Source organism: Mobula hypostoma, chromosome 13, assembly GCF_963921235.1.
Source record: "Mobula hypostoma chromosome 13, sMobHyp1.1, whole genome shotgun sequence".
Lineage (NCBI taxonomy): Eukaryota > Metazoa > Chordata > Chondrichthyes > Myliobatiformes > Myliobatidae > Mobula > Mobula hypostoma.
The window spans coordinates 61948442-61968209 of NC_086109.1; the positions used below are offsets into that span (position 1 = coordinate 61948442).

Genomic DNA, 19768 nt, shown 5'->3' on the forward strand with positions numbered 1-19768 from the left:
TCTCATTATCCCTTCCAATAGGTTCTCCAACCTTTCCTCTACACTTGGAAGCAGAGGTTGGGCAGAGCCAGAGAGCAAGCCCACCTCGGTCTTACGTAGAACAAATGTAAACAGGCACTTCAGCCCTTCAGCACAATGTTTGCACATACACTGTGCTGAATTAAACTAAATCTCTTCTGCCTGCCTATGTACACTGCTTCCATTCCCTGCATGCCCAAGTGTCTAACAGCCTTTTACATGCCACTACCATGTCTGCACCTACCACTACCCCGTTCCAGGCACCCAAAACTCTGTAAAAACTATCCTACACATCTCCTTTAAACTTGTTGCCTCGCACCTTCAATGAATATCCTCTAGGTACCTGACGTTTCTACCCCGGGAAAGAGATCCTGACTGATCTATGCCTCATCTAATCTTATACATTTCACTCAGTTCTAATCCAAGCCTCTCAAGTTTCCTTGCCACGACCAAGATGAACTGTCCGTGTTTGTTCATCAATTAGTGCACAGAATGAGAAGTGGGAGCAGGCAAGTTATCCTGATTTCCCTTCAAGTGCTCAGAGGGGTAAAGCAGGCATCCCCTGTGGGCAGCCAGACCCAACTGTGGAGCTACACTGTTCCTTCTGGCCTTAATAACTCACTTAAGATGATATTACTGAAGATGGGCAACAGCTTATCGCTGGGATTGGAGGCAAAGGTTGTGCTCACCCTGCCCTCCTCGGTGCTGAGGATGAGGCTGTGTCCTACTCTGGGCTTCGTATCTGTGAGCTTGTCTCACTGTCTGATGAACTGTTTGGGGCTCCGGGTCTATTGTCTCAATTTCTTTCTGAATGCTGTTGCTTGCTTTTATTGTTTGCAGGATTTGTGTTTTTTTCTCTCTCTCTGCGCATTGCGTGTTTGCTGGTCTTTTTTTTATCGGGTTCTTTCAGGTTTCTTGTTTTGTGTCTGCCTGTAAACAGACAAATCTCAAGGTTGTATAATTTTAGATTAGATTAGATTAGATTATGAGATTCAGTCCTCGTTTATTGTCATTTAGAAATGCATACATGCATTAAGAAATGATACAAGGTTCCTCCAGAGTGATATCACAGAAAAACGGGACAAACCAAAGACTAACACTGACAGAACCACATAATTATAACATATAGTTACAGCAGTGCAAAGCAATACCATAATTTGATAAAGAGCAGACCATGGGCACGTTAAAAAAAGTCTCAAGTCCTGATCGACTCCCGAGTCCCCGATAGCAGGCGGCAAAAGGGAGAAGCACCCTGCCATAAACCTCCACGTACTGACAACTGCCAATGCCTTGGAAGCAGCCGACCACAGCCGACACTGAGTCCGTCCATCCAAAAACTTCGAGCCTCCGACCAGCTCCTCTGATACTGCCTCCCGAGCTCCATCCTCTGCCGAGCACCTTCGATACATTCTTTGAGAATAAATGTACTTTGAACTTATTGAGGCCTGAGCCTATCAGTCCATTAAAAAGATCTCCAGACTCATGACATCTTCTCTGCTTCAACTAGGGGCACAAGACCACAGAGACCCAGTGAAACACACGGTAGTCTCTAACCTGATGAATGAATGTTGATTTCTCTAACTTTCAGCAACCAGTTCCCCATCAGCCCGTCTCTTTCATCTCTCCCACCCTCTCCATCTGCCCATCACCCATACACTCATCCCACTGATTTCCCTCCTCTCTTCCTTCCCTTTATTCCACGGTTAACTGTTCTCTCCTATCAGATTTCATCTTCAGCCCTTTGTCACTTCCACCTCTCACCCGCCAGCATCCAACATCATTCCCACCTGTCTACCTTACCCCTTCATATGGATCCACCTATCACCTGCCAGCACTCACTCCACACTTCTTCCCCACCCTTTCACACTGGCTAACTCCGTTTTATTTCCAGTCCTGGGGGAAGGGGTTCAACCCGAAACATAGACTGTCCATTTCCCTCCGTGGATACTGCCTGTCACATTGAGTTCCTCCAGCATTTTGTGTGTTGCCCTACCTGAAGCAAATGCCTTCACCGCTGGAGGAGAATCATGGGCTACTTTATGTTCCGTGCCAGCAACAGAAGAGAGATGGTGAGAATCCCATGATGAACCAGGCCAGCAAATGCAATGAATGTGTGAAAGCCCTGTTCTGCCACATTGTTCACCAAAGGATGAGCACAGTGTGGCATTTGTACAGTCACTGTGAGATCACTGATAAACTGTGGGCAACACTACAGGCCAAGCAGTTCAGCTCAGAATGTTGAAGCTGCTCTAACCCTGGTCAGCACCAGCCATTGGCGCCAGTCATTCAAGCCTCACAGCAGATTCCTAACGCATCAAGGATGACTGGAGATCACTGAGGAACATCTCGGGGAGCTCAGATTCTTTGGTTAATAATAAACGTAATTATTCATTTACTGAGATACAGCGCAGAGTATGCCCTGCAGGCCCTTTGAGCAATTCCTTGATTTAACCCTTGCCTCACCACAGTACAATTTGCAATGACCAATTAAGCTCCCAACTGTTACGCGTTTGGACTGTGGGAGGAAACCAGAGCACTCAGTCACGGGGAGAACGTACAAACTCCTTACAGGCAGCGTAGGAAGCCTGTACTGTACTGTTAAGCATTGTGCTAACCACTACACTACCATGCCACCCTAGGTACCTATTACTTATTCAATGAGATTAAACATATCAAGGACAAATCAAAGCAGGAGGAAGAGGACGAGCAGTACCAGAGTGTGAAAGAAAGCAGATTTACTCCTTTGATCAATTAAACTCATGAGCTTAAGGTGCCCCAAGTCAAGTTATAGATGAAGTGGCAAGAGTCATGGAGCATGAAGACAGGCCACTCAGCCCAATTCATCCATCCTGACTAAGATGTGCATCTATAGAGCCACCTTCCTTCATTTAGCCCATATTCCTTGATAACTTTCCTATCCTTGCATTTAAGTGAAACCACTGTTAAAATGGAAGAAGTGCAACAATGGGGACAGGGATCCTGGGATGAGTGATAATGGCTGGATTCTAGGTGTAACTCAGAAGCATCTCCCTTTCATGGCAATTAAATTAATTTGGTCCGGGGGCTACTCCACTTAAGTTATTGTAAACAGAATTATTGAACATAAACATTGCAATAATATACTTAGCCAGAAAATAACTTCAAGAATTTTCTTTTGAAACACAAAATAACTTCAGTTCTCAGCCTAGTGAGGCATAGTTATTCCTGATAATGCTGGAGTGATTAATATTCTTCACATTCGGCAATAGACACTGCCATCTACTGGTTACTCCTGACAACAGACTGCAGTTATAAATTAAAGAAACCTGATTTTAAAATAGAGATATTGTAATACCTAGGTTCTCCTTCAAACACATCAAATAAAAACACTTCATTAGTTATGAAATCAATAATACATTCTCTTTATATTCAGAATATACAGTGAATTGACAGATATACAAACAACTATAAAAAAAGGATTGGGAGAAAGTTGGTGTTGCAATCTTTTTGGTGAAAGCAACAGACCAAGCAGCATCTATAGGAAGAGGTACAATCGACATTTTGGGGCGAGACAACGTTGACTGTACCTCTTCCTATAGATGCTGCCTGGTCTGCTGCGTTCACCAGCAACTTTTATGTCTGTTGCTTGAAATTGCAGCGTCTGCAGATTTCCTCGTGTTGCAATCTGTTTATTTATTTATTTGAGATACAGCATAGATAAAGCTCTTCTGGACCTTTCAGCCAGACCACACAGCAAACCCCGATTTAATCCTAGCCTAATCAAGGGACAATTTACCAAAACCAATTAATCTACTAACTGGTACATCTTTGGACTGTGGGAGGAAATCCACACAGTCACGGGGAAAACGTATAAACCCCTTACATGCAGCGGGAATTGATCTTGGGTCGCCTGTACTGCGAAGTGTTGTGCTAATCACTAGGCTACCATGCCGTCCCAGTGAGGGCCTGTGAGAATATTAGAGACTTCAGCGAGCTGTGGCAGAAACTTTGACGCAAAGATGTTGGAATTCATTTCCAGTAATAAAGGCAGGTACTGTCAACGTTCAAAGTTTTGCTGCATTGCTTACTAGAGGTTAGAGGAGATATGGAAAGGGTGATGTAGTGTGTACGCTATAAAGGACAGCCACTCTGCTCATAGCTGTACCTCTTCCTTTGCCTGTGCAAGCAGCAACAAAGGAATTCCTACACACTCCACTGTTACTGAGTTTGCAGTGTTGCTATTTGTAGCAGAAGCAGGACGGTGATCCACTGAGAAGAGTATAGGTTTCCCCAGGAAAAGCAGCCTGATGGACAGCAGGCAATGGGCACGTTGGAGGGGGCTTGAGAGGTACGAGCAAGTTCACCTCCGTGTCACCCAGCAACCCCGATTTAATCCCAGCCTTCATGCCACTCAGCTATCCCCCGATTTAATCCCAGTTTCCTCACCGCTCAGCAATCCCCCGATTTAATCCCAGCCTCCATGCCACCCAGCTATCCCCCGATTTAATCCCAGTTTCCTCACCACTCAGCTATCCCCGATTTAATCCCAGTTTCCTCACCGCTCAGCAATCCCCCGATTTAATCCCAGCCTTCATGCCACCCAGCTATCCCCCGATTTAATCCCAGTTTCCTCACCGCTCAGCAATCCCCGATTTAATCCCAGCCTCCGTGTCACCCAGCAATCCCCCAATTTAATCCCAGCCTCCGTGTCACCCAGCAAACCCCCGATTTAATCCCAGCCTCTGTGTCACCCAGCAATCCCCCGATTTAATCTCAGCCTCTGTGTCACCCAGCAATCCCGATTTAATCCCAGCCTCCGTGTCGCCCATCAATCCCCCGATTTAATCCCAGCCTCCTCACCGCTCAGCAGTCTCCCGATTTAATCCTAGCCTAAGCATTGGACAATCTACAATGGCCAATTAACCTAACAACCAATAGGTCTGGACTGTGGGGGGAAACAAGAACACCCAGAGAAAACCCATGTGGTCATGGAGAGAATATACAAACTCCTTACAGGTAGCAGCGGGAATAGATTTAGGACTGTTAGATTAGGGTGTAGAATTGTTATTTTTCTTGTGGTTTACCTTTCCTATACTTGCTTATAATTTTTATATAATCATCAATATATTTGTGTTCAGTAAATTTTCTGGTAATTGGAGTATAGCTGATTCTGTATTTTCTATTAAGTTTCGGTTTTTCTGCAATGTATCACACCACTTAAATCTGGCTATTTTATACATTAATCGTTTTCTCTAATCTGAGTATGAGACAAAGACAATGTTTTTTTTCTTCGTTTTTGTAACACTTTATAAAAAGGCCGCAGCCAACAAGCTTTTTGCCTCATTCTCAACTTCTGAGGAACCTCTGAATCACTATCATCAAATCCAACAGGAGAGATGAGGAGAGACCAGTTTTTCCTAGAGACCAGTAAATCTGTGGAATTTTCTACCTGGGAAAGCATTAGAGACTACCTCATTAAGTATATTTAAGACACAGGTACATTGATTTTTGCATAGAATGGGGAACTATGGGTAATGGGAAAAAGGCAGGTAAATGGAGTTCAGCCCATGGCTAGATCTGCCATGATCTTATAGAACACCGGAGTGGGCTCAATGGGCCAAGATGGTCTACTGCTGCTCCCATTTCGTAAATGTTTGTTGGCACCAGGAACTGCCGCGGTAACAGGAAATAGTATAGACCATGAGGGACACTTCAGTCCAATGCCATTGGAAACTGTCAGAACTCAGGCAGTGGATTATCAGGGAGAACCTAACGGGAGAAGGAGCAGCACTGCCTTCGACGTGGAGACGGGGTTTCAGAGTATAGTCATGAGGCAAGACAGGCTATGGGTCACAGTATCATGGTCAAATCATATTGATGGTGTTGGAAAACTGGTAGGCTGAGAGTCTCATACCTGGGAAAGATAAGAGATGGGATCGGGGTGGGGGGTGGGGGGTAAGACTTGGAAGTCACCCAATCTCAATCCCTCAATGTCATTTGAGATGCCCCAGTGTTATGGCTGTTGCAGGATGAGGGCCAAATGAGTGAGGTGGTCAGAAATGGTAAAGGCCACTATAGATAGTAATCCCCATTTGTGTCAGAGGCAGCTGAGATACTGTACATATGGTAGAGGCAGAGGATGAAATGGAGGAATTTGGACTGATATAAATTTGAAAGGAATTTTTTTTTAGAAAAGCCATTTTATTCTTGGGCCACCATGAGGACTGAGAATTAAAAAAAACTCTGCAGATGCTGGAAATCTGAAATAAAACCAGAAAATGTCAGAAACGTTTAGAATGTTAGGCAGCACCTGAAGGGAAAGAAACAGGGTTAATGGTTCAGGTTTGCTCCCCTTTAACGGAACCGAAGCATACCTACTGAATTTTTCCAACATTTTCTGATCTTACGCAGATTGAGAAAATGGCTTTGGATATGTACTTATGTATTGACACTGTAGCAAATTGTTAGAGAGAATGTGCTGGGAATATTTCTACCACTTTCGGTTAGATTATTGGGTGCTGCTACCAATCATGGCCATGGGCTTCAAATTATGCAGAGGCAATTATAATAAACTGAGTCCAACAACGTTTTAAAAGGCTCAGTGCCTTAGACATTGCAAGAAGATATTGAAACCACATTGTGGGAACTTTGGACTGTGCAGATCATTGGTCAGGAAACCCTGGAACAGTCTACAGTTTGTGAACATTGCTTTGGCGGGTTGCAGATGTCACAATACATAAATATATATACTGCATCCCTCACACGCTTATCATTAATATCAAATCAGGGAACCAAACAATTATGCAGAAGGGTATGCTAGGAACAATGTAAACCCAGATTGAGGGACCGACTTGGCAAGGATACCATGATGTGGGTCAACGAAAGCATGGTGCAATAGCACAACCAACAGACCAGTTGAAAGCTCTGTGGTTCTGCTACATTTGTCCTGGATGGTAGTGTGATAGTGGATAATTAAGAATGGCAGCTGTTGCAACATTCTCATCCTCAGCTACGGAGAAGCCCAACATGTGAATTCCAAAGGAAATGCTGAAACATTTGCCATCTTCAGCCAGAAGCAGTGAGTGAATAGTCCACTTTGGCCTCTTCCTGAGGTCTCCAAAATAAGAGAAGAGGGACTTCAACCAATCTGATTCATTTCAATGTGATATCAGAAACAAATGAAAGCTTGATAAATGCTGTAGAAACAGACCACAATACAGCTGTGGTACTGAAGAACTTTACTCCACAAATGGTCAACTCTCTAGTCAAAATGTTCCAGTAAATCACACTACTGATATCTAGTGGATATTGTGGACAATTGTCCAAGAATGGGATCATCTACAAGCTTAAATACACAGCAAAATATTATGTGCCATCAATACAGCTATCAGTAAACACATTGATAGCATTACTAAATGATTCTTAGGGTGGACATTTACACTTTCCAACCAAAACTATTAACCTCTGCTCCTCTTCCAAGTGTTGCTCAACACGGAAGATGATGAATTCGGCCTGGCTACCAAGGGAGTACAGTAGATGGAAATCATACACCTTTGCCCACATTCACACTTATGACACAAGACACCATGGGTGTTGGAGTAATAGTTACAAAGTAATTTGGCACTTAAACTGTAAGGTATGGAGATGTATGACCATGGCACTTGTATGGGGAATGCAGACACCAGCCCCTAGATGGACTTTAGGATTGGGAATATCTTTGTCCAATCTGAATCTGATGCAGTAGCCCATGGCAAGTGAGCCTTCTAGCTTTAATCCTAACACGCGTGTGTACAGAATTTGATAGTTAAGAAGCTGGTAGCATTTAAACTTACTAGTTAGGAAACAACCACATTGCAGTGAGTCCAGAGACATGAACCATGGACCAGGTAAAGACAGGTTTTCCTCTATAATGATGCCTTAGTAAACAAGATGAGCTTTCGCAAAAATCTGGTTGTTAGGAGTCACCATTAGTGAAGCAGGCATTTTTTAAATGTAATTTCAAATTACTAAAGTGAATTTAAATTCACTAAATTCTGTGGTGAGTTTTGAGCTTGCATCTCTAGATTACAAATTGAGATTTCTGGTTTATGTGTCAGTAATTTAATCACACTACCAGAGTACCCAGGCATCCCCAGCTGAAAAGTCAAAAGCAGAGTATAACTCCTCCCCTCCTTATGAACTCACAATTTACATAACAGACCATATACACAAGTGAGTGAGGGGCAGATTGGTGGGATGCACTTGCCAGTTGCTTTGGGCCTTCAGGCACTTTCTGCCTTGTGGTATCTTGGTTGTCAGCTGCAGTCCCAACTTGCAAACTGCTCATGTTTCAGAAAGTTCTCTGGAAGGGAACCCTGTTGTAATCTGGGAAGGATTTGTACATACATAAGTGATATAAGAACTTGAATGAGTAGAAGTAGTTTTTGGATAGTCCCAAAGGAACATAAGGAAGATTAGCATTTACGTACTACCTTTCACAAATTCAGGATGACACCTCAAAGTACTATTACTATCAGTAAGTAAAACGTTTACTGTGGTTCACTGTGTGGTAGTATTGCATGAGCTCATCTGAAAGGCCGTTGACCCTGAATGCCAACTGTTCCTCTCCATTGATTCTGTCTGACCTGCTGAAGATTTCCAGCTCTTTATTTTTAATTCAAAGGGATATACAAGTACTGCTTGCCCATAACTGCAGTTACTGTTTAAACAATACTGGTGGTCAATAAAGTTCAGACCACCTCAGGTGACCCTCTGACAAGCTGGCGATTCCTCCCTGCCTAAATATTGAAAGGAATGGGTTAGGAAACTGATACTTGGAATCCAAGTTCATAATGTTGTGCAATTGTTCAAAAAAGATCTTTGGAATATGACATATATTCAGTTGAAGCTAACTTTACAGAATTATTTTTTAAAACTTGCTGATTTTCTCCATTCCCCTACCCAGCTGTTGATTTCTTTTAGACAATGCTGAATTCGCAAAGTAACAACTAAGCACAAGTGTGGCTGCTGCAACTGTTAACGTGAAAAAATGCTTAGTTTATATATTGTCATTTTTAAGTATTTATGTAGCACTTTTAAGGATGCTTCACAGGTGCCTATGAAACTAAATTTAACATTAAAGCACATAAGGTTATAGAAGTGCAGAAGATCTAAAGCTTGCTTAGAGCCTTGGGAACTTTATAGAGGATCAGACAGACTTGGGGAGAGAATACCAGCAGCTGGCAGCTGGCAACTGAAGCCACAGCGCCAAGTATGCTTTACAGAACAGAACTGGAGGTGCATGTGAAGCACAGAAAGTTGAAGGGCTGGAGTTTGATTGGTTGAGCTGCATAATTGGCATCCAATGTAGATCAGGAAGTACAGGAGTGATGAATAATTTGGAGGATGAGCCAGGAATTGGGAGTTCAAAATTATCTTAAATTTAAGGAGGGTCAAACAAGGGGTCTTTATCAATAATGAACTGAAATATCCAAGTTTATAGGTAAGAATGGCAAGGCTTAAAGTCTCAGAGGTACTAAGTGAGAGGGCAGAGGCCTTCGGATAATTTTCTCCTTCTGGTAAACAAATCCTCCCCCTCCCCCATTCTGATCTTTTACTTCTTACCTGTCTATTACTTCCCCCTGCACCCACTCCTCCTTCCCTTTCTCCTGGGTCCACTCTTCTCTTCTATCAGGTTCTTTTTTCTCCAACCCTTGACCTTTCCTACACACCTGTCCTCACCTGTCACCTTCCAGCTACCCTTTTATTCTGGCATCTCCCCACTTCCTTCTCAGGCCTGATGAAGGGTCTCGGCCCGAAACGGCCTCTATTCATTTCCATAGATGCTGCCTGATCTGTTTAATTCCTCCAGCATTTTGTGTGTGTTACTTAGAGATAATATTCTTCCATTCTCCACCTACCACTATCCTTCAGGTTGAATGGCCCAGAATTTGTGATATTGGTAGACAGATTGGCTTTGTTTATTTTTAATTAGCTATCCTTTCAGTCAGAATGTCACATCTGCTGCCTCAGTACCATAATGTGTATTTTGCTTATCATTAAAACGATGCATGGCATTAAGTGCAGTGCATGTACCCATTCACTAAGTCATCAGCAGCATTTAAATATTTGATTTAAGCTAAGTCGTTGATTTCTTGAAAACTTGAGCTAGTGCTTTAAGTAGGACTTAATTTCATCTTTAGATATTTTGTGTTTCTTACCAAAAATGCAGCCTGGAAATGTGGGTATCATCTTCATAAATGACACAGACAGCAAACATCCTGATAATAATAGTAATGTTATTAACAAAATGGATACACTGCACAGATTAATCAAAATATATCATAGAACACAGCAAAACTTATATTCTTAACCAGTAAAGCTACACAAGTTTCATGATAACATGGTCATGTGCTGCTTTAAACACTAATTATAACATTTTGCAAGAGCTCTCCATTCATAGATACTACCAATGGATTTGACTGTCAGATCAATGCAAAGTTATTCCATAGTTTACTACTTCAGAACCATCAGTAAGACTAATGGGTACGCCACCTGTGAATTGTGTTAATCAGAAATTGCCATTTATCCCAGCCTTGCCTTGTTTGCCTCGTCGAAGTTTGCTGGTGAAACACAAGAGTTTATTTTCTCCAACTATAATCCTCACTCGGGCTCTGTAAGATTTCTCTGAATTGTTTTCTGGTTTTAGTTCCAACATTTAAAAGAAATGAAGATATATAAAAGCCTATTGTTTCCACTTGGTTGGATGACAATTTCTGACCAATGAGCTAGAGTGATTCATATGAAAATACACTTTCAAATGTCGGTAAACACTCATACAGATATAAAACAATTAATAAAATTAAACTAAAACTTTCTCAATCTACCTTGGTGATTAAATTCACCAAAGGTTCAGGGTAACACGAAACTCAAACAGGTATCTCAAGTCACATTCAAAGTATTCGAATACAAACAATATAACATAATTGACACTTAAATATTTTATTGAATTGTGGCATTTAAATACTCTAAAAATGTATTAATTTGTTTACATTTAGAACACAAAACATTTACAAAAATTAGTGGTCCATTTCTTCAAACATTAAATAGTTCCGTTGGTACATTACCAGTTATAAAACTGTACAAAAAAATTCATCCAATGAATTCTTGAAGATTTTAGTTTTTCTTTGGTATTTCAAGTTAAGGTGAAAATGTACAAAAAACACATTAAAAAAATTATGACACCTATGTATCATAGCATTTTTCCACAAAAAAAAATTGAGACATTTCTGTATTTACTGAAGGATTGGATCCCAACCCATCAAGTCTAGAAACGATGCACAATAAAGTTTGGTCATCAAAGCTGTTCAACTCCAATCAATTATTTTTTGTATTCTGAAGGCTTTTTATTATATCTCCCTTTGATTGTTACAAATAAAGCTAAATAGTTTGATTTCTCAAGACAGTAGTTCCCCAGTACATCTTGATAGCACAATAAACCTTTAGTACAACATGCTTTCCAGGATCACCTAAATGTCCTGAACATCACTAATTTCAGAGGCCATTATTACAAAATTTAGGGCTAGCCAGTGCACGGGTGCGATAGGCAAAAGAAAAAAAAAGCTGTAGTGCCAACTACATACAGGGTGAAGGCAAAATTTAGAATAGCCACGAGAAAACTTGCAAGTCTTTCTCATACGAGGGTTAAATGCTCCTGAGTACATGTATTCCTAGCAAATACAGTGTTACCTGAAAAAAAGCCAGAAACAACTCAAACTTTAATTATAAATTTATTACTTTAAAAAAGACAAGAAAAATAAAAATGATGGTTTCTAGAATGCGGAGGCTCCAAGACACACAACTCCTAGTTATTTATTTTGTTTGATATGTCACTGTGGAGAGCCACTCCAGTGTCAGACCAGTATTAGATGTATAAGGCATTTCATATTTGAAAAGTAAACACCAGAGTTTTCTGTAATATTACTGCCAATGTTCCAATATACAGTCATTCCAATAATAGCTTTATTGTTGCTTTTTTGCAAACGCAACATTCAGAATCAAAGTAAGTCACTAAGTTTTATAGTGGAGCATGTTAACATTGTCACTGATGTGAAGACAAGTGTTGGGTCTTTAAAACTTGTGTGTAAATAAGAATGTTAAGGTATGGGATGTGCAAACATGCAATCACTACCTAAGGAAGGGAGCACACTGTTGGAAGTAACTTTCTAGTTTAAACATCCTCTCATCTGCTACAATATACAAACACATACCACAAAACCTGAAAACAAAATCTAGAAAGTGTCTGTTATGTTTCAGTGGCTAAAGCATATTCCTGCCTTTACTTTTGCAAACTACAGAGTTGATTCATAGCAATCCTACCATGAGGATTCCATTGTTTATTATTTACTTCACTCAAGATGGGGGAATGGCAGTGAGAGCACATAAAGAGAAAGAGGGCAGTGGCCTCTGTTCTTACCACCCTGGTCTTTATCACTAGGTTAAACTTCTTACTTCACAGCTAAATAAGTTTAAATAAGCAGAGCAGAACCATGCATCAAGTCTGTAACGGAGGACCATTTTCTCAGTACTGATTGTAGTATGAATATAATTTTCTTCAAATTTTGACAGAACCAAGCATACATTTCCAGTGACCTCTGACCTCAATTTGGTAGGTAGAGAGAAGATCCTTTCATGATCTTATTTTCTGAGTTTACAAGACCCAATGTTCCTGTTTATTAAGTATGAGGTGAGGGAGAAATAGTGGCTGAGAATTGATCAGATTCTTTTTTCAAATCATTTACTGCTGAATCTTCAATCTATGCCCTAGTATGCAGTCCTATCTCAAATTACTACTTCTGGTTTTGATTCTTGTTTCCATGAAGTACATTATTGTCCTCTATAAAAACTAAAGTCAAGCTGGAAATAGGGTCTGCATTTCAACCTGCTTTATCATTGTCAATCAAATGTCAAATTATAATTCTCTAAGATCCAAGTTCTGTCCTGAATTTAAATAAGAAGCACTATCTGTTCTGCTTAGAATTTGACTCAATTGAAAAATATGGTAATATCTAATTTTAGGCTGAAGACAACATGCATGAAAAAGCTGTATAGTTTTAGGATTTTTCTGTTTTGAAACAACTCTTATAGATACAAAAATGACTGGGCAGACACACAAATACACACTGTCTTCAGTGCTGAAATAACTCCAGATAATTGTATGTTTGAAAAAACTAGAATGAACTGAATGTATACAATTATATTACAGCAATGGATAAGGTGAGCCTACAATGTAGATCAAATTAATGAGCCCCTGTCACTGACAGAACTGAAAGTGCCAATTCCAGTGTATCACAACTTGAGGGCAAAGATAACACACAGGCATGTTAGTAAAGAGCACAAATTGATGAGAGGGCACCATGGACCGACCAAAACTGAGTGAAGACATATTTATTATACGAACATTTGATTATGATACACTCACTCGTCATCTCTTCTCCATCCTCCAATATTCTAATGCATTCCAGCATGTGACCAGCATTGCTAAAGCACCATAGAATTTATAAGTGAAAAACAAAAGCGGTTTTGGGATCAGTCTAAAGAAAAAAAAGGTTATGGAAGGTATTGCAAGAAGTCCAATCGCAATGGCACCTTTGATTATTATATCTTATGATGTAAAAACACCAAACTGTGATGGCATCAGCAGACAGACTGAAGCAGTCTGCATTGTGGAGAGCATACACTGTCACAATTTGGAACTCTTTTATTTAGAACAAATAACAAATTAATATGTTAATACAAAAGTTTAAGTTGAGGGGAGAAGTAAGGGCAGAGTGTGAAGTATCATTAGATGATGAAACAGATTACCATGGTCAAGTGATAGCTTCCATCATTTTTTTCTTTAAACTTCCCAACTGCCTCAGTTGTTCACGCAGCCTTCAAGTTTTCTTTTGAATGAAATGATCGGATGCACCATTTAATCAATATTCTATTTCCTCAAGGATTTTTTTTATTTCACTCTCAGTTCTCCCTTTTACTAAACATTTGTCAAGTGTACATTATGTAGATACTAATTCAACTTTTTTCCACTTTTGTTTCACATTTCAAATTTGATTTTGATCAATTTTGATACAAATTTATAGATATACCAAGTATTTACTTATTCCATGACCACTATCATTCAAATGTCACCTGCTTCAGTTGAGTGAATTTGATCATCAATATGTTAAAGCAAAAACCATGTGTTGAAAAGGTCGAATTGAGAGGGAGGAAATAATGAAACGTTTTGAACTTTACTAAATCAAAGAGTTAAGTATGTTAGTTTTGAGCATTTGCTTGGAAGTGAAGAGATTCTCCTGGAGTGGACCTACTGTGACAAATAAGTTCTTAAATTCAGAGAGGTACAGACACCCGCATTGACTTTCAATTTCATCAAATTGGGAATTGCATAGAATGTACTTGGGGCAAGGCCGTGCCTACTGCAAACCCTCAAGACTTCAAATTTTAACATTCAGATGTCATCAAACTTGTGCTTCAAATAGTCTTTCATAACTTTTGCAAGAGGGAGTGACTCCAGTCCTTTCAAATTCTGCAAGCCTATACATTGTCGGATTTTAATTCGGCACAGATCCTGCAAATTTCTAGGCTGTCCTAAAGGAGGAAGAAAAATATGAGAAGCATTAATGTTTCATAGCTGTATTATCAGATTTATATCAACCACTCCTAGGTTTACAACAGATACAATTCAAGAAAACTTCAGTTAGTAAAGACTTGCTGATCAAATTTCATCGAGATAAATTGTTTGATCTCTATGATTTTCTTTCTTTGCTGTTGTGATGTTGAAGGTGAGCTTGAAGCTTGCTAGCTGACCATATTTGCCAGGATAATGCATTCATTTAGCACGTACTTAAATAATCTCATACTATTAGAGTAATTGCCATTCCCCTAAGCAAAATAATTAGATATGATAACACAAAACATTTGAATTATTAAATTATTTAAGATTTAATTTTATCTGCAGAGTTTAAAAACTCCATTTTCCATTGCAGATTTAGTTATTAGACATCAACTTGTTCTTTTGATTACTTCAACTCCACATTTAAAATGTAACACTATTTAATAAATTCTATGACAACAGGTATACAGTGATGTCTTCAGAATACTGATATTACCCCCTACTGACATTTGTAACAGTTCTACATTATTGAAATGTTTTTGCATACAAGTTGATTTTTTTCCCTTATTAATTACAACCATATTGAAACTATCTTCAGCAGGAAATTATCAGAGGAATCACCTAGTGTTTGAAAGGAAATTAATTGCAGCTATTGCAGGGAGTGATGCTAGCTCACTGAAGGTCAAGACCAAAAAACAGAAAAATAAAAAATGTTATTGCTTCAAGTATCTGTGTAAACTAGCAGTACAAACCACTATATTTTCAACGAAGTGTAAACATAGAAGTTTTGTTTTAAAAAAGATTACAGGAAAGTGGTCTGTTCTGGCATACTATTAGTCTTTTATTTTTTACCATAATGCAAGACTGCTGGGCTTGTCAGTAGATATTGTAATGAAGACAAGGAGAGAATCGTCAACCTATGTATTTTGCTTATATAAACTGAAAACAAAGACACACATCTGTCACTTCTGTGACAATTAAACATAGTTATAAATTCCTGCTCCAAATACCTTTGCAAGTATAGTGATATCAAGCATTTCAATAGATGATATTAGCATTTCAGATTATGGTAGATTATTCACACAACAGTATAAACCAGGCATGAAATAAACATTCTGCTGAAATATCATCTGGGTACTTGGGAGCCTCTTAACATTTACAACAACATTTAGGCAAATTCCTTTAGTTCAAGTCTAAGCAGTGAAATTCAACTTGACAGAAAAATAATGAACATGGTTCCACTCTCCAAGTTTGATGAATCACTTTAAGCAAATCTTCTAAAATTTGCCTCATAGTTTGGAAGATCCATTTTCCATGCAAGCCTTTTCTCCTTAACATTCCCTGTCAGTTGGACCTGTTGATCTTAGAATGACACAAAATGAAAGAAAGGCACAATCGATTATGCCAGCACAGTAACTTTGAAAGAGATATCCAATTAATCTCATTTCCCTGATTTTAGCTCACTAATCTGTAAATTTCCTTCTCTTTTCCGGTAAATATCCAATTATCTTAAGTTTACTATCAAATCAACTTTCTGGCAGTGTAATCCTGATTACGGTTTCTGTCAAATAACCACTTATCCTCCTCCCCTGAATATTTTGCCAAATACCTTAAATCTATATCTTATAGTTACTAATTCTCCAGTCAAAAGATCCTCCCAGTAATTCTATCAAAACTCATCGTAATCAAGCTTTTATCTTTAAAAAACCGCTTTGTTGCTCCATTCCTAAAATCCTTTCTCAAAAGTTTTGCCAAAAAATATGATATGCCCACAAAAAAAAACTAACATAAGTATTTTATTTTCAGGAAGAAATCATTTCAATTTTGCATATTAACCATTTCTGACATAAAACCTTTAAACAAAATACAGGGCTTTAAACCTCAACTGTTAGAGGCACCTTCCTGTGACACTGTGATACAAATAGTTGTTGATCCAGAAATGTAATAAATCCAATTGGAAGTTAAATGACTAAGAAGTTTCACGTTGGAATGTTGTAGTTTCAAAGGGGATTGGCAGGGGGTTGGGGAGGTGTAACATTACTGCCTTAGAAACTCTCCAGATGTCTACACACTGAACTGAATGTGGTAAATTGGAAGCAGAAAAAGCACATCTTAATTGAAAAAAATAGGGCATGCCGTCATGTTTTAACAGTTAAGTCAATACGTAACACTATACTTAAGATTCCGAAGAAAAAAAGTTATGTTTCTTAAACCCACTCACTGTGTCACAGCAATGAATGACACAGCAGATTGTTTTGTGATTCATGATCATTAATCAATCCAACATCAGTCCTATCAAATTCAATTAAGTTTCTGACATGTTCAGTAAGCTCTTCAGGAAAATTAGTCAATTTCAATCCAATGGCACTTTTCACTATTTATTGCATATCATTCAAGGGCACAGTTATCAGCACAGATGTGCTAAGGGAAAGTTATGTCCAGCAAGCTGATTGTAAACGTGGAAGCCTGTGGGATTTGAAGAGAAAGTAGAAATCAAAAGTTGTTCAGTGATAGAATGTGAGACTTAAAGAAAAATTGCATGCAGTGGGGTTCTGTAGATTTACTGAAGGTCCCTCCCTTTTCAATGGAATGCAACAACAACTTGACCTCAAGTTAGGGAACATGGGCATTAGAAGGGAGGCAGGGATTTCCTTTAAATATAAAGAATGGTGAAGGTCTAAAAATAACTCCCTACGAGACCAATAGAAGCAGAAACCCTCATCAAATTGCATAAGCTCCTGAAAAAGAACTTGATGTGCTACAGCCAAGCTGAAAATGATATTACTTCTCATAATAAACGTAAGAGAATCTGCAGATGCTAGAAATCCCAAGCAACACACACTAAATGCTGGTCGCACTCAGCATGTCGGGCAGCATCTACGCAAATTAATATTTAACAGCTGAATTTTCGGGCCAAAACACTTCATCAAGACTGGAAAGCTAAGAGGAAGATGCCACAATAAGAAGATAGGGGGAGGGGAGGAGTACAAATGAGCAGGAGGGAAGTGAGAACAGATGAAGAGGAGTATTTTTCCTGATTGCCATGAATCATTCCAATGCCAGGCACATCCGCAGTTAATTTTTCAGATCCTCAGTTTTCTCTTTAATCATTTACACCTCATTGAATAATACAAGCAAAGTCTACTAAAGCAGAGCCTGAGCCAAATGCTTCCATTCAAAACCAAGCAGAACTTATAAACAATCATTTTGCCAAAATAAAAAAAAGCAGAAGCAAACTTCATTGCACAATGTGCTTTTTGAGTATGCTTTAGGTTCTCCATTTTGCACTCTGCCTACCAGCATGGCTCTGGCAGCATTGTGCTAACAGCTCAGATTTTGCAGAGTGATGGTAGTGAAATTACTTTCTCCAACATTACCACTGACAGCATCTTCAAGATTCCTGCACAAATGTGTATGAATACAGAAATCAGGAAGATGCTGTTCAGCAAGACCGCTTGAGCGAGCTGCATGCGCTCCGACGCTGGACTCAGGGTTCAGCGAGGAAACGGGAACTTGGGGTAATTCCCCAAACTTACATCACGAACTTACTGCACCAGATCCGAGGAGGCACAAAAGGAATTCTCCCATTGTTTTAACTGAAGTGAACAGCTGTGAGAGATTCAGACAAGAATTTGTTAATTTGAATGGTCTTTGGGGAGGGTTATTAATTTAAATATATTCTCAGTATGGTCTTAAAAACAGTAATGGGTTACTAAATCAGATTTCTGTAAACACCTAAAGGTTCCTTAGAACTTCTTAAAAACTTAACTTTATGTATGTATGTAATGTTAAGTTTGTCTTGTTAATGCTGATTTTTTTTAAAAAGATTTGAGATTTTAACCAGTATGGCAGTTTTGGCATTATTTTTCTGATTCAGTGGGTGAAACTCGTTTTGACCATTCCACACTATTTGTAAAAATGCAGGCACAAGGGACTGCAGACACTGGAATCTGGAGCAAAAATAAACTGTTTAAGGGCCTTAGTAGATCAGGCAGCATCAACAGAAAAAAATGGGCAGACTTTTTGTGCACTCTAAGAGTTCTCAACCTAAAATGCCAGCTGCCTATTTCCATCCAGCAGTTTGTTTCACAAGAATCTGATAGAGAAATCTGCCGAGTGCGACCTGCAAGTTCTTTCTAAAGTTATCACAAAAAGCAAAGTCTTTTTGTAAACCAACATCATAGGCAGTGCTATGGTCAATGCAAGAATTTGGAGCACCGATCTGCGTGAGCTGAGCAGTATCTGCTTCATTAGACAGCGCTGTCGGCTCAGAGCTGACTCCATCTTATGTTACCCAGAGACTGAACTAATCAGTAACAGAGTCCACAAAGCTACTTGCTTGTAAAAATTCTACAGATTCACTTAATTCCATAAGGGCTTATCATTGTCACATATACCAAAGTAGAGTGAAAAGCTTCTCTTGCATACTGTTCAAAAGATCAATTCATTACACAGTGCATTGAGGTAGTAGAAGGTAAAGCAATAACAAAATATAAAAAAGAGCATTAACAAATACTGAGAAAGTGAAATAAAGTGCAAGATTATATCAAAGTAGGTCAAGAGTCCATTTTATCACCCTAGGGAACCATTCAATGGTGTTATAAGGGGGAGGGGAGGAAGGGATTGCCGACTCAGGCCTAAGAGGCCAGCATCGGGCATTTTCATGCCTTACAAGGTGCAGAACGAAAGACCGCGTGGCGCACCACTCCTCGCACAGATATAGAGCAATGTGTGGTTAAGTGCCTTGCTCATGGACACAACACGCTGCCTCAACTAAGGCTTGAACTGGCGACCTTCAGATCACTAGTCGAACGCCTTAACCACTTGGCCACACGATATAAGGGCAGGGTAAAAGCTATCCTTAAGGCTGTGGTATGTACTTTCTCCAGCATTTGCATCTTCTACCTGATGGAAGAGGGGAGAAGGAATGTCTGGACGGGTGGGTTTTTCATTAGGCTGGCTGCCTTACAGAGGCAGCAATAAGCATTGAGAGAGTCCATTACAGGTAGGCTGGTTTCTGTGATGTGCTGAGCTGTGTCCACATCTCTCTGCAGTTTCTTGTGATCACAGGTAGAGTAGGTGCCACAGCAAGCCATGCATTGGTGCATTCAGATAGGATGC

At 39.6% G+C, this 19768-nt stretch overlaps 1 protein-coding gene across 3 annotated transcripts in view; it reads right to left on the minus strand.

Moving 5' to 3' along the window:
• Positions 1-10267: 10267 nt before the first annotated feature.
• asb7 (ankyrin repeat and SOCS box containing 7) overlaps positions 10268-19768 on the minus strand; it is a 74231-nt gene continuing 64730 nt past the window's right edge. For 2 of the 3 annotated variants that reach the window (XM_063065814.1, XM_063065815.1), the window contains exon 4: positions 10268-14622. In XM_063065814.1, coding sequence (XP_062921884.1) covers positions 14483-14622 — 140 coding nt within the window. In that variant the 3' untranslated portion in view covers positions 10268-14482. Of the gene's footprint in view, positions 14623-15813; positions 16010-19768 lie in introns of those variants that run through there. The other variant, XM_063065816.1, reaches the window with a different exon arrangement.